General features: G+C 34.8%; 1 protein-coding gene across 4 annotated transcripts in view; it reads left to right on the top strand.

The window, feature by feature from the left end:
* The window catches only part of LOC145678547 (pyruvate kinase-like), a 145,751-nt gene extending 140,063 nt beyond the window's left edge, over positions 1 to 5,688 (top strand). For all 4 annotated transcript variants that reach the window (XM_081748830.1, XM_081748829.1, XM_081748828.1 and 1 more), the window contains one exon: positions 1,686 to 5,688. In XM_081748830.1, the coding sequence (XP_081604956.1) occupies positions 1,686 to 1,704 (19 nt within the window). In that variant the 3' untranslated portion in view covers positions 1,705 to 5,688. The remainder of the gene's footprint in view (positions 1 to 1,685) is intronic.
* The last annotated feature ends 9,103 nt before the right edge of the window (positions 5,689 to 14,791 follow it).

Genomic DNA, 14,791 nt, shown 5'->3' with positions numbered 1-14,791 from the left:
TATGGAATAAGAAAGTGTCATTATGTGTTGGAAAGCAAATTTTTACATTTACTGTGTCTTATGTCCTGCATTTTTAAAATTACTTAAAGTTTATTCAAGGAACGTTCAGTACCTCATGTAAACAAATACACGTGGTGATTGTTTGATTTTATAGGTTAGAGAGCCCTAGAACACCCATGCGGCAGAAGAAAATAGTCCTTGCTTATAAGGCTCATTACCAGAATTCCTTAGAATTAGACAACAGAAACAAGACTTTATCTAAGAACTAAATTGAATTAATAAAAGAGAATACGCAATAAAAGAGAATACGCATGCACTGAAACTGGTTTTGACCCAACTTTAGCGCGAACCACAGTTAACAATATGGCCACATGCGGGAATAAGTAAAACATCGACAGGGTACAAGCACGTGCTTCTCGAAAGAAGCGCTGACCGATAGCCAATCATCCGATGACTGGCGGAGTAATACAATTCTGCAATGTTTACATCAGGATCAGAAGGTTCGTTGAATGACGTATAGTTGCTTTTTTTATTTCATTTCATTTGCTTAAGTTTACTGAATGTAGTAATTTTATTTTAATATTTTGCTCCATTTTTTTTAACTGAAAAATAAGGGTCGCGATGTGGGTAAGACTAAACATTTTTCTTGTGATTTTTAACGTTTTTATTCCGTAGATTCCGGTATTACTTACAGAAAAATAATTCGAACATTGAAGCAAACAGCATTAAAGGAACATATACTTCGAGTCTTTGCGTTAAATTTGTTAGGGAAAGAAAAAGGAAGCAACGAAATGTTTAGAAAAAAGTGGAATCTGAAATGCACCACCATGTTAGTCATATTCATATATGGTTCATCACGGGGGAGAAAACTTTTCCATAACTTAATTGAAAAAGCACTTCTCACTATACAGCTTCACGTTCAGATTAGTGTTTTTCCACCAGGAATCGAAGTCAGGACCCCGTGCATCAAAGGGGCGCGCTCTGATCACTAGATCAGCGAGGAGGACATTATTTAATCCTGAAGTAAAGTAAGATAGGCGCATACTTATTACAATCATAAATATAAACAGAAGGCATAATGATCGATTTACGTCAAATTCTGATTTCTGAATAATCCGTGCACTTCCGGCACGGCTCGCTGTGGAATGACGAGGTCAAGTTACGTTGCCAACTCATGTCGATATGTTTGTCCACTACTGATGTATTTTTTTAAAATCAGTCTCTAGTTTTTATTTAACCAATCCTTATCTGCGTCAAGTTTTGAATATTTTAAAAGGATTATATATATAAAAGAGGTCTTCAGTGATTTTTTTCTTTCTCCAGAAGTGTTAAGATTATTCAGAAATCAGAATTTAAAGTAAAATCTGTCATTTTTTTTTTTTTTTTTTTTTTTCAAACAATGCATGTAACACATTGAAGATTGTCACTTTCCATCATCCTTAAATTATCTGTGTTAAAGGAGCGATAAGATCGTGTTAGATTTAAAAAAAAAAAAAAAGTTCAGAGGACACTTACAAAAGAAAGATTTTTATTTAATTTATATATTTTTGTTTCAGGCAAATAATTTCCCAACATTGTCATACCACATTCATGTATTTACATTTCTTTGAGCAAATTTGTATTTGCATGAACATTTATTTTGCTTGGTGCACTATTTAGTTTTTGCTTTTCTTTTTTGTTTTCAGTATTGTTGATAGCAATTGAAACATTGTGGCCTGTGCTAGTTAGCATCGGACTACGGAGTTTCCATCATAGATTTTGTTTTTGGCAATAAATACACAACTCTATTGCTGCATACACAGTATTACCAGCAGGTTTGGTGCATAGAATTAATCAAAACTAGAATAAACTCAGTGCGTTTGACAAATACACGCAGTATTAAATGATTAGATGTAACTAGTTTCCTTTCAATTGGAGGCAATCAAGAGCAATTATTTAATATGTATAGTGAAACTTGACCTTGATTTAATGATATGTATAAAGGTAATTGTCAAAAATATTAGTTTGAGAGATTTTTCGAATTAACGAAAGGAGGAAGGAGCAGTGATAATAAGTTAATATAATGAAGATTGCATTTGTAGGTCAGTTCTTATTTACCTTGCAACACCTTAACGCATATTTATTTAAAGCAATATTTTTTTGGTGGCACATAGAATGGCTTTTGAATTGTGCTTCTGCAGAATGAAGTACAAATGTAAAGGGAAGGTTTCCATGACAAGCGGCTGTGGAGTTCTGTATAAAGTGTTGTGAACCTTTATATTGTATTTATAGAGCAGAAACTTCTATATGTATTTTATCTAACTTTATTCAGAATTAAATGACGTTTCTAAAAAGCCAAATACGAATCTTAAAAGACAAAATTGTTTCATGTGTAAAGCACATAGTGCTGCTAAATTTAAATTTTGAAAAATTCGCGATTTTAATAGTATGGATGCAAAATGTAATATTTTGTTCATATATATATTTCTATTTATTTATTTGATATTTAAGTGTTTAAATAGTATTTGAATTTAATTGGCCAGGTTTGATTGCCGAAATGAATTATTAAGAGTTAATCGTGCATTAATGTTATCCGAATGTTGTTTAATGTGAATACACAGTATTATTTAAATAACTTTTCAAAAGTTAGTGTACAGGAATGCAGGTATATAAAGTCAGTAAATGAAAAAAGGACTCACATAAAAGCGTATAAATAATAATAATAATAAAAAGCAAAATACGAAGTTATTAGGTAGGTAACGTTTATTTGATTTAATCTGGGTACCTTGTAAATACTAACGCACGTACGTAGCATTGGTTTGAATGTAGTAATCAAAAATAATTGTGTGATGATATAATAAATACTCAACGCTATTAATTTGCTGCTGATGCAGTCAAGTGCCATTAAAAATAAATAAATAAATAAATAGAGAAATCACGATCCAAAAGTACAGAATCACAGTTTAAGACGATATATAAAATTTTGTATCTAGTTTAGTTTGTTTTGTAATCAGAAATTTAGTCATCCTGCACTTAACAAGCAACATTCGTATTAGTTTTCGTCAACAATGAATGTTTTTAGGTTAATAATTAAATTACCCTCAGTTAAGTAATGAAAAGAAAAAACTTAATAATCTACTAATTTATAAAGTATGGAACACAGGATATTTATATATTGGGTTTTGTTTTTGTTTGTGTGTAATAACTGATAATCTTGTTTTGCTTTATTATAAATTTTGCATTAAGCTTTAGTGTACAGATAACATTTCTTAATGTATTAAGATGTTAATTCTATACGAGCTATGTTAATTTTCATAAGACACCAGTTTAGAATTAATTTTTTTGGAAACTACCGTGATTCTAGTCTGCTTAACTATTGTTTATAGTGATTTATCAGCGATTCTAGTTTACTTCCATAGTCACATTAACTTCCAAAACATAAGTGTGTGTAATACAAATATATAATAGAAATTATCGTGTTTAAAACGTGTGCGCATATAAGTATACATTAAGATACCTAAATCACGTAAAATTTTTAATGTGATTACGTAGGTAAGTTCATACACGTGCTATAAAAGGCAGCGCGTAAGATTAAATGTTAAATTTTAAATTAAACAAAAATTACTTTTCTCTACTATCATTCATTGATTGCGTGGACATGATCAATCATAAAATTTTCACTGTCTTACCTGATATTTTGTAAACACTAATAAGAAAGCAAAAGGGGGTTATATGGATAAGATAAATGGGCACCATCATTGCCAACTACAAAGAAGTAGAATGGCGTGAGCTATTTACACGGTGTAAAATCTACGCTGAAAGTCACATGATTCCTCTGCTTACTTTATTAATGTGCTTACGTCTTAAAAATGTGCCAGCGAAGACAGTGAAGATTCGTGCAATAAATGCGTAATACTATTGAAGATTAAGGCGAGTCGTTACGAGTTTACAAGACAGCTGTTCGAACTAACTTTAATTATTTTTCCCGCTTATTGTAGTTTTCAAAAGTATTTATATTCGTAAAAGATGTGATTGAAATCGGAAATTTGTTGCTAGTCCTTATTATAATGAAACATAAGACCACTCTTTCCTCGATGTTGTTACCCTTTGTGTATTAATATGATGTATTGTTCTTCAATTGAAGATACAATGAGTATATTAGTCATCCGAGAATTTGTAACCAGTGAGTACACATATCAATGTGCAAAGTTAACGACAGCTTTATAGCTTTTTCTTTTTATGCAATCACTGCCACATTATACATGTATTTACCCTATTTTTTGGTACTGTTAAGGGTAATAGTTCATGAAGTGAGTGGGTTGGGTTATTAAACTTATTTTTGTAGTTCATATATGTGAAGCATTGTTGATGACTTTGTAAGAATGAGTTTACTTGTGCTTAGTATTTGTTGAAAAGAAAAGCGTAAATTGCTACAGGTAAAGTCAAAATATGCATAAAATAAGAAAATGGATATAAAGTCAGTCACAGTTATAACTTTCGTGTTTCTGAAATTAAACTCTTTGAATAAGTATGTCGTACTTTCTTTTAAGTCTCCAAAACTGTAAGAAATATTTTGAAGTTACTACTCAGAATTTATTTTGTATGTATAACTAAATCATGTAGAAAGATAAATCTAGTGTTTAGTACTGTTAATGCTGATGGGTATTTGTCAGATTGACAGTGTGTTATTGTTTCTCTTGTCGATATTTTGATTTTAACAAACATTATTGAAATGTGTACTGGAATTGTTATTAGGAAAATCTAGTCTTAAAACACTATTAAATGAACGTATAAACTACATAATTAGGGCTTAAATATGTTCACTTGATGTATAGATGAATATACAGGCAACGAACAAAAATGTGCTACACAACTACCTTCATAAAGCAAGTAGAAAATGTGAAACTCAAAAGTATATAGGTCTGGCAAATCATGACTACGTAATTAATTACTCTTCAACCAACTTAATGTGTAGTAATACACATCATAATATAAGAGATTGTCAATAATTGATGTTCGAAATAAATGAAAAAGACACGCAACTTGGGTATGTAATTTAAAGGAGTTAATCATTTAAAGTATAAGATTGCTAGAATAATTTAGCCAGTTATATTTTTGCGATAGGAATTATGTTCTGAATCTGAAATGAAACACTACTATTTTTCTACGAAAGCGTTGGACATGAAGCTCATATTTGTCAGGGCAGTAATATTTCATTACATTGTAAAAAGTATTGCATAATGGGGAAACCGCATTAGTGATACCTCTCAAAAAAAGTAGAGCCTTATTTTGGTTCAAAAAGGTACTCATACTCGGAACTATCCAGTGACACTTAAAAGCTCTATACGAGATTTGTATCTTTAGGCATAATATATGTATATTTTTGTGATTCAGATTAACAGTTCAGAGGTCCATATTAAGTACTTTATTTTTGTAATTGCCTGAGGGAAATACTGTTACTATTAATTCAAAGACATTGATTGTTGCAAATACGAAATATAGTATTTAATTTAATACTACTACTAGTCGTTGTCATAGAAAAGTTTGATTGTTGGTTGTTTTGGAATTGTGATTGCGGAATCTCAAAGATGGAAAATCATTAGGACAGGCGAAGAAAAAGATGTTGCTAGGTAATAGAATATTGAAACTTTTTTCTTTTGTAAGTCTTGACTCAAATAGAAGACAATAAAATGTTTATTTAGCAGCACAGCTTATATTTGTTGATTTATTATTGTTGCCACACAGCATAAACATCGAGGTCGGTTTAATACTTTCGAGCAAATTATAATCGATGTACGGTTGCTAATAGCAGCTATAGGGTGCATATTGAGCACTTACAAAATACACTTACTCTCACTTTGTACTCGAAGAAAGAAAAAAAAAAAAAGAGAAAAACTCACGGTTTCATTATTCTCCAGTTATTTCATCAGTGGCATCAGTTGTACTACTAGCTAAGTGACATAGATGAATTCCTTCCTTTCCATAGTCGTTTTCTTGAGATGTTAAACGTAATCCTCATGTCAAGAATTGTGTAAAGTTGACTTCTTGAAGGAAGAAAGAAACAGAAAAAAAAAAAAAAAAAAGCTTCATAAGGTGGAGAGCTATTTCCCATTTTGAAGACTTTTCATAGTACTTTTCATAGGTTCCAAATATGATTGTTGCATTTGTTCTCCTATTATGACATGAATGTGAAACACCTCTCTACCTCATAAATATTTTTTTTAAGAGCCCAAATTCACACAGAGGATTATATTTTACTTACGTCCCTCAAGCAAAAGATACTAGGGAAAGGAACACACCTATCACCAGAATAGTAGCACAATTGATGACATCGATAAAGCTGCCAGAGAGCAACGAAATGGCATGAAGAAGTTTTCCAAATGCGAAATAAGTTATTTTCTTACCAAGCATAATATACGTACGAGTGTTTTAGAATTTGTTGATGATAAAGTAGGTTCCTGAAGTTTGAATTGAAACGCCTATGTGATCGTGACGACGATTATTCTGCTACTGATAGGCCACTCGGCACGCAAGTGCAGACATTTATACCCTGGCCGGTGAATGATGATTTCTGATAATTTGCACAAGGTCATGGTGAGCGAGCAGAAGACAACAAGTCAACCAACCCTAGGCTCAGAACCTTTCCGCGTCTCCATGGTAACCACGGCACATTGCCAAACTTTCACTCACCCTCTCCTTCCCTTTTGCTGTTCGTTCAGTCAAGTCCTTTTGGTTATTTTTTGTTTAGAACTTCCGCTTTGGCGTGTTGTGTGAATATTGTGTGGGTGAGTTAATTTTTGTTTTTGATTCGTATAAACGTGGACCGTGAGAGAAAATGGTACCTGCAAGCAGAAAGAAGAAACGTGTTGTGTTATTTTAAATAGTCAATCTCGGGGACTTGTGTATAATTTGCGGCAATACTTTGAGGCAGAAAGGGAAAATGGAGGACCATTACTTCCACTTTCTAAGGTTGTGCAGTGTGTGTCTGCAACTTTGCATATCGGAACAGACACAGTGACAAGGATCACTAAAGAAAAGTGCCCAGAAAATTTGAATGAGCCTTCAGGGGTGTTAAGAACTTTGGGAAAAAATAAAAAAAGACTTCAAGAATGACAAATCTGGATGCATTTCAAAAAGATGCGATCCGGCGGCATCTTTATGGCTACTATCAGCGAAAAGAATTTCCCACCCGGAGAAAACTACTTGTTTCACTTAAGGATAGTGGTTTGTTCGATGGGGGTAAAACTAGTTTATCGTTGGTATTAAAAGGTCTTGGGTTCAAGTGGAAGAAGTATTCAGGGCGAAAAGTTTTGTTGGAAAGAACAGAAGTTGTTGCCAAAAGATGCCAGTTTTTGCGGGACATTTTACAAGAGCACCGAGAAAACATCGTGTGGATAGATGAAACATGGGTTAATGCAAATCATAGGTCGCAGGGGTGGACGGATGATACCATTGCAGGCACAACAAAAACACCTCTTGGAAAGGGCAGTCGTCTCATTCTGTTACATGCAGGTTCATATGAGGGTTTCATACTGAATAACTTACTGCTGTTTGTAAAAAAAAAAAAAACTAATGACTATCATGAAGAGATGACAGGGGAAAAATGTTATGATTGGTTTGTCAATTCACACCTTCCAAACATAAAACCCAACTCCGTCATTTTGATGGACAATACATCCTATCATCCAGTCCAACTATGCAAAGCCCCTACACTCAGCAACAAAAAAGCAGAAATTTTTGATTGGTTGCAAAAGAATATTCCAGATTTCAACACGTCAATGACAAAAATCGAACTTGTTCAAATAGTAAAGCTTTATAAACACAGATATGTACAATACATAATAGACAAAATAGCTAAGGATAATGGGCACAAAGTAATTAGGATTCCTCCGTATCATTGTCATTTTAATGCTATTGAAATGATTTGGAGCCAAGTGAACTCTGTAGCAGGAAACAAGAAGTTGTTCACGTTAATATCTGGGCAAAACTTCGTAGAAGCTATAGAAAAAGTTTCACGCGAACAGTAGTGAAAAGTAATTGATCATACATAGGGTGATATAAAAAGAACGTTAGAATCGGAAGGTATTTTGCAAGAAAGAGTAGGCGTATAATAAATGTTGGAGATAGTGAGAGCGATAGTGATTCTGAGGCTGAAACATCTGAAAAGAAAAAAGTGTTTCCTCGGGCGAGAATGCATTATTCGAAGATTGTGGTGTTTTCCCTCTAGAGGAGCAGGGATAGTAAAAAGGTATGTAGGAACATTTTTTCATTACGTATAAAAAAAGTGCTACATTGATGTATATTATATTCAATGTTCGCTATAGGGTTTTTCACACTAAAATTTGTTTTCTTTCTTACATACACTGCAGATTTCAACTCTATCGTATTGCTGTTATCGTATATGGGCGACTAAGACATAATTAATATTATACAATATATTGTGTTTTTCATTCGTTGTTTCATTAACAATTAGTACGGAATGTTAAGAATCCCGCCGGCCGCCCTCAACGAGGAAGCAAACTATTCTCCCCTTGCCCGAGAAGCACATGGCAACACCGCACTCCTCAGTTGTCCTCGCGAGCTGAGTTGTCAGAAATCATCGTTCGCCAGCCAGGGTATAATGCACCATAGTTTCCCTCCAGCCTCCTCGTTTTCACGTAAATCTATCCTAATATACAGTATATTAATTGTACTTTGATTGATTAACTAGAGTTTAACGTCCCTCTTCAGCTCCAAGGCCATGTAAGGTGGGACCTACTTGAGCTTCGATCCGGATCAGATTTTATATCCGAGGTAGGTATCTGCACCGGAGATCAGGACGTTTCCTACATTATGGTTCTGTATAGATTAAAAATTATGCTTTTTAAAAATTCCTTTTAGTGGCAATTTTTATATTTTTAATGCTGTAAAGCATACTAACATTCTTTCGCACTCTATTGCTAGATTGACTTACTGTTAAGTCATATAGTTGACAACTTCCAGTTTTGTGTGTTCGTTCTCAAAATACGAATAGTATCAAATGCTTCGTGTGTATCGATTTGTCAGTTCAAGGTAAAATTAATGAGAGGGCGACTTTTTCCTATCGTGCTTATATAGATAAATTACTTGATTTAAATAGAATATGCCAAAGACGTCTACTTTGAAGTAAGGAGATATCTCCACTGTAAAAGTATGCAAATGTGAATTTCCCAGTACTGTAAATTAATTGTATTGTCTCCATACTTCCGACCTACGAACTGCGGAAACTGACAATACACGAATGTGAATTCTAACATACTGGGATTATTCGTCCGAAATATTGCTAATGGAGCGTCATGTGCAGTTTCTAGCGCATTAAATGCCTGCAAAAGTATTCAAAGAAGTATACATGTAAGTCGATTAGAAATATAAGTTTTTAGAAAAGACTAGAATAATCCAAACCATTCTGTATTGTGTATTTGATTCCGCTTGTTAAGAGCCTCACATTTTATCTGCATTTTCATTTCATATTCCATTCATGGTATATTCATACAAAGTGTAATATAATGTGCTTGAAGGGGGCAATGGATTCTTTTATGCCTTTCTAGAGATTAAACCCCCTCTCAACTATAAGTTCGTTAATCAGTAGCAAAACTATGTTTATTCGAACACAATACAACACTGTGACAGAATGCAAATGCTTTCTTTCCGATTAAATAAGTATTATTATCGCGCTCTTGAAAGCTTAAAATTTCAATTTGCAATATACACTTTCACATTGCTTCTTGAAAACACACATTGATGTAATTCGAATTTTCAAAACTTCAGGTCCAGTAGAGGCATATCAATTGCATTCGATTGCAATGGAGGCGTAATTTGTCATTAATGGCACAGTACTTACGATGAAAAAAAATAGGAGTTGAATTACGCTTGAAACTAAATACTGTTCAAAATTTCGAGATTCACGAATGGGATTTGCTAACGCATTTCTTCAATTGCTGTACAACGAATATGCACATTGCGTAGGAACGATAAAAATTATCTGAGATCTGTGATGTTCGTATTACGTTCCTAAGTTGCATATTCAACTAGTTAAAGGCTCGTTTCGATGTATACTAAAGTATGTAATATATATTCGTGTCCCGTCTGGGAAGAAAAGTGATAGACGAATGGATAGGTGAAGCACAGTCCACTTCTAGTATCATTTGTTCCCAATGAGTTCCGAAGAAATACGCTACCTATGGAAAATTGTAGTGGCATTTCATTAAATTATTAACATAATGAAAGGAAGAATTGTATTTTCTGTTTAAACTTTTGAAACATTCAACTTTTAAGTACATCTAGATTAAGGAAATTTATTGCATTGAAATAAGTGTAAAACATAGCAACCTATGTTTTCTTTACCTAGCAACCATGGTACTTATAGCCGAAAATGTAACTTTCGAATCGTTCTCCTTGCTACCAGAAAACGAAGAAACTGTTTCACTCTTTTATATCTAAAATTTCCTGACAGTTCGTTAACCTTTCTTCAGTTGTCTAGGTGAGCATGTTGCCACGAACGAAGGAACTTTATTCTTCTGTAGACCGTGCACTATAAGTGACTAATCTGTTTGAAGAGGAGGAGATTGATATATCAACAAATAGAGAAGGGAAAGGTGTGGTCCTTACTTTTATCGTAGATGCTGTGGATAAGGATTGGATTAAAGCATTCGCCAGCAGCTAGGCTATATAAGACGTGGACCTACAGCTTAATATGGAATGCCACCTCAAAGTACGCAACTGTCCTCATCAGACTACGATTCTCTATCTGGTAGCACGCTTTCGGAACATTATTCAGTCTGCGACCGCACAAGAACCGGTAGACTACCTTCAGTTCGGACGCCCTAAAACGAGTGAGGAACAGCATTAATGATAACGCAGAAACATCAATCCGACGGCATGCCACTCAGTTTGGAATAACCCTAAGGTCATGTGTGGGTGATTTGCATCTAAGTGTACGGTGTGAACAAATTAAGTTTTTTAAGGTGTTGCCGTAACAGTAGCAGGAGAGTAGTATCGCACAATGATAACGGATATTTTAAGGCAAACTATAGTAGCGAATAATCTTACACACTAGTTCCAGCAAGATGGAACCACTGCTCATACAATACCTGAAAGCATGGTATTGCTGACACGAATTTTTGGAGAGCGTGTGATTTCCAGGTACTCAGATTTCAACTGGCCCTTACGTTTCCCAGACCTAACAATATAACGTAATCGTTATATACCCTTTGAACAATCCTCGTATACCCAACAGGATTTCTTAGAATCAACACGCAGCAAGACAGAATTCTTGGATAATCGCAAAGCTGCGAAGTTTCTCGCTCACAAGTTTTTCGGTCTCTCTCTCTCTCTCTCTCTCTCTCTCTCTCTGTGTGTGTGTGTGTGTGTGTGTGTGTCCATCCACTTCTCTCTTCGTATGGCCTAATTTGGAAGAAGAATTCGGCTCAGCTTTCTCCCCACCTTTGTGCAAGCTGAATTGCGAGGCAAAAAGGCAGAACCAGACTATATGCTATAATTTGCATATTTTGTGATAAATACTGATTATTCATATCGCCATGTGTTTGAATGTGGTTAATAAGCTTTCAATAATGTCATAATTAATTTTTATCAGTGAAGCAACTCTGTAAAAACTTAACGTTTCGTGGGAACCATCTTTCGTTCTAATAGTGTTACGCGTCCATTGTGCGAGAAGAGAGTAGTACTCACACAGGGCGCGATGAAGTATTTTAGTGTCTATAAAATGTGAAGTGTCTATAATAATTAAAAGGCTTGAAAAATACGTATCAAATATATGTTTTGTGGGTGTTAATTCATACACGAGCAATCATAATAAAAATGTGTTAGTGTGCATATTACATAATAATATTCGGTGTTAGAGGATAAGTATTGTGCGTATGTATATTTTATGTTTACAGTTTCTGCAGTGCTACAGGTTGGTATCATCCTTCATGGAATGTTTGTAGTAGGAATATATATCGCACCCAACGTTCCCGGAACTCCTGACCGCAAAACTGGGTAACCACTATTGGGAACAATCAGCTGATTCAGCTGAGGTGAATACAAGGAGTTACCACGAACATAGTATAAACTTAATGGCGATAGTCCATGGTTCGAATCCCGATTTTCACCATTTTTGTTCTTTGTTGGTTATATGTACTTGTGGGTTGATATCGTTCAGTCCAAGAGTGTTTTCTTCCGCGAATCAGTACAAGGACATTCAGGGATCAAACCTGATACCATTAAATCTGTTTACACAAACAGTAACCCACAGGGAACGAACCCTCATAACAGCCCTAGATTTTTTCTTCTGGAGATACTCAAAGAGTGTATATATCAACTATGCAGCCACTAGATACTAGCTAAAACAACATTCAAACCAACATTCGTGAGTTACAGCTAGGAATTCTTCACCAAGTTATGGACAGTGCAGAAAAGAACCTTTCTGTGAGGACTAGCTCGGGAGAGTAATGCTCCCGGAAGTAGAAACGAGAAACACAGTTCTGATTGGTTGGCGTTATCCACTTCTTGCCACGTTGCATTAAAATAGCAGAAATCAAACGCTTGCTGCTGTCGGCCTTCGTGGCGGAGTGGGCTAGCGCTATATGCTAGTACTAAGTCTCTTTTGGCGCGAGTTCAAACCCGGCCCGAGGAAAGTTTTTTTTTTTTTACATTTTTATAACACTTATTAAATTAAAATAATATGAAAATAATACTTAAAAAAGGGATTTATTTATTTTTGTGCAGATAAGTAATTGTAGTACTTATGCCCTTGTACTCCATGATATAAATTTTGTGACCAACTTAAAACAACTGGCTAGGATAGCGCGTAAAACATCTGGCTAGAGTAGCGCGCGGAAAAACGTACTTCCGGGAGTATTACTCTCCCGAGCGGGTCGTCTTCTGTGAGACTGTGACTGGCGATCATTTGAATGTCAATTTTTTACACCTAGTGTTTTCATATTTCCCAACCATGTACGGTATTTCACATCTGGAATAGGTATTACATATATTTCCACACACACACACAAGTTATACATTATTCAGATGCATGCGTGTCCCATACGTCACCCTGTAGTTGAGAGATGATAATGAGGTTGTACCGTTTCATATGAAGTATACTTTCCTTCGATATTCTCAAATCAACAGCATCTAATGCAAAAAGAGAACTGTATTGATATAACATTTTGTACAATTCTCGATTTGAGAAATAAATTGCTTGATTTTCTACTTCCAGATGCTTGCTGTCGTCGCCAGACAAATGGTTATATTTAGGACTTACAAGTGCAATGTAATTTTCTATGAAGTACGTTAGAATGGTTATATGAGGATGTATTAAAGGGAGTGAGTAAAATAACATTATTGTTACGAGGGGACACGGTAGCTCAATGACAGAGCTCTTACCTATGTTGCGTGGGGTTTCTGGTTCGAATCCCGGCCAGGTAAGTTTTTGGACACATCGTGTCCGTGGATTTCTCGAGTTACTCCCGTCCTTCCCACATTCTCACTCTATCAATTCTTCCATCATTCACTTGCCTTAATCATCGTCTCCCGTAGCCTAAAGGGCATAATCATGGAACGTTAAACTAAAAGGTTTCATTTCATTTCAACATTCGTAGTGGTAAGATGATATTAATTTCACTTTAAATTACTTGATATCTACGTATCAATTTCTTACATGTATGTATATAAGAGAGAGAGAGAGAGCAATACTTCGGGTTTATATTGCTAATAGTACTACATAACACATATGGCGGATCAATATACAATGTATTCAAAAAATTTACGCAGTAGATGTAGGTCTTGTTGTAGTGTAAAAATATTGAGACAATTTTTATTATTGTCTATGTGTATATATATTATGATAATGTTCAACACATGAATGAAGCTAAAATTTTTACCTCCTGCTCAAGAGATATGTATGTGATAAGTACGGTGCGTATAACATCGCGGAAAGACTTTCTAAACGCATTGTATATATCATTTACATATTGAAGGATTGAATTGGAGCTTTTTTGTATAGTAGATATTGAGCATTGAAAGGTAGCGTTACTGATATACAGAAATGGTTACACTGGGGGAAACGCATTAGGGAACACTGGTATAAATTCACTACATAAGAAGGTGATGGTAATGATCCTGCATGGCGCCCGGGGGCCATTCCAAATATGGAGGGTGTTCAAAAGAATATAAAGTACACAACTTAATAGCACATGTATCGATACTGATTGACTACTCAAGTAGTTCGGGCTAGTAGCCGGTCATAAAAATACTGAATGTTTGTTTGGGGTATGGCATCTCAAGCTTGATGTAATTCTTGGCGTAACTAGGATTAGTGTAGCGGCCATTCCATGCAAAAGTAAACCTTGTAGTGAAATTTTCATGTTGTTGGTATTTAACTGAAAATATGCCTTAAGTTAGCGAAGAATGTGTATCATTAACTGAAACAAAACTAAACTCAATTAAAATTTGTTTTGTCCAATTTTGGCAGTTTGAATTTACTGAACTGCCTGTGCATTGCCGAGAAATATTTCAGGCGTTTGTTTGCAACACTTATTTATCCATGTGACTGATCTTGAGAAAGTAACGTTTGGAGGAAAAAAAGTCATTGTCTGTTGTGTATATGATGCAGTGTTCGGCAGTGGATTATCACTTCTGATTCTCCTAGAAATAGCTCAGCACTTAAAAGTGTTTCGAATGTCCCGTCCGTAAGAAAAAAGGTAAGGAAGTTCTTTTTATGTTCTGTAGAGTAATAATAACGTTCTGAAAACACATTGAAGGGTACGGGGAAAAAACAAGGAATGTCCATATATGT

Source organism: Thermobia domestica, chromosome 2 (genome assembly GCF_964235325.1).
Source record: "Thermobia domestica chromosome 2, izTheDome1.hap1.1, whole genome shotgun sequence".
Lineage (NCBI taxonomy): Eukaryota > Metazoa > Arthropoda > Insecta > Zygentoma > Lepismatidae > Thermobia > Thermobia domestica.
This window is presented reverse-complemented; position numbering and strand designations above follow the sequence as displayed.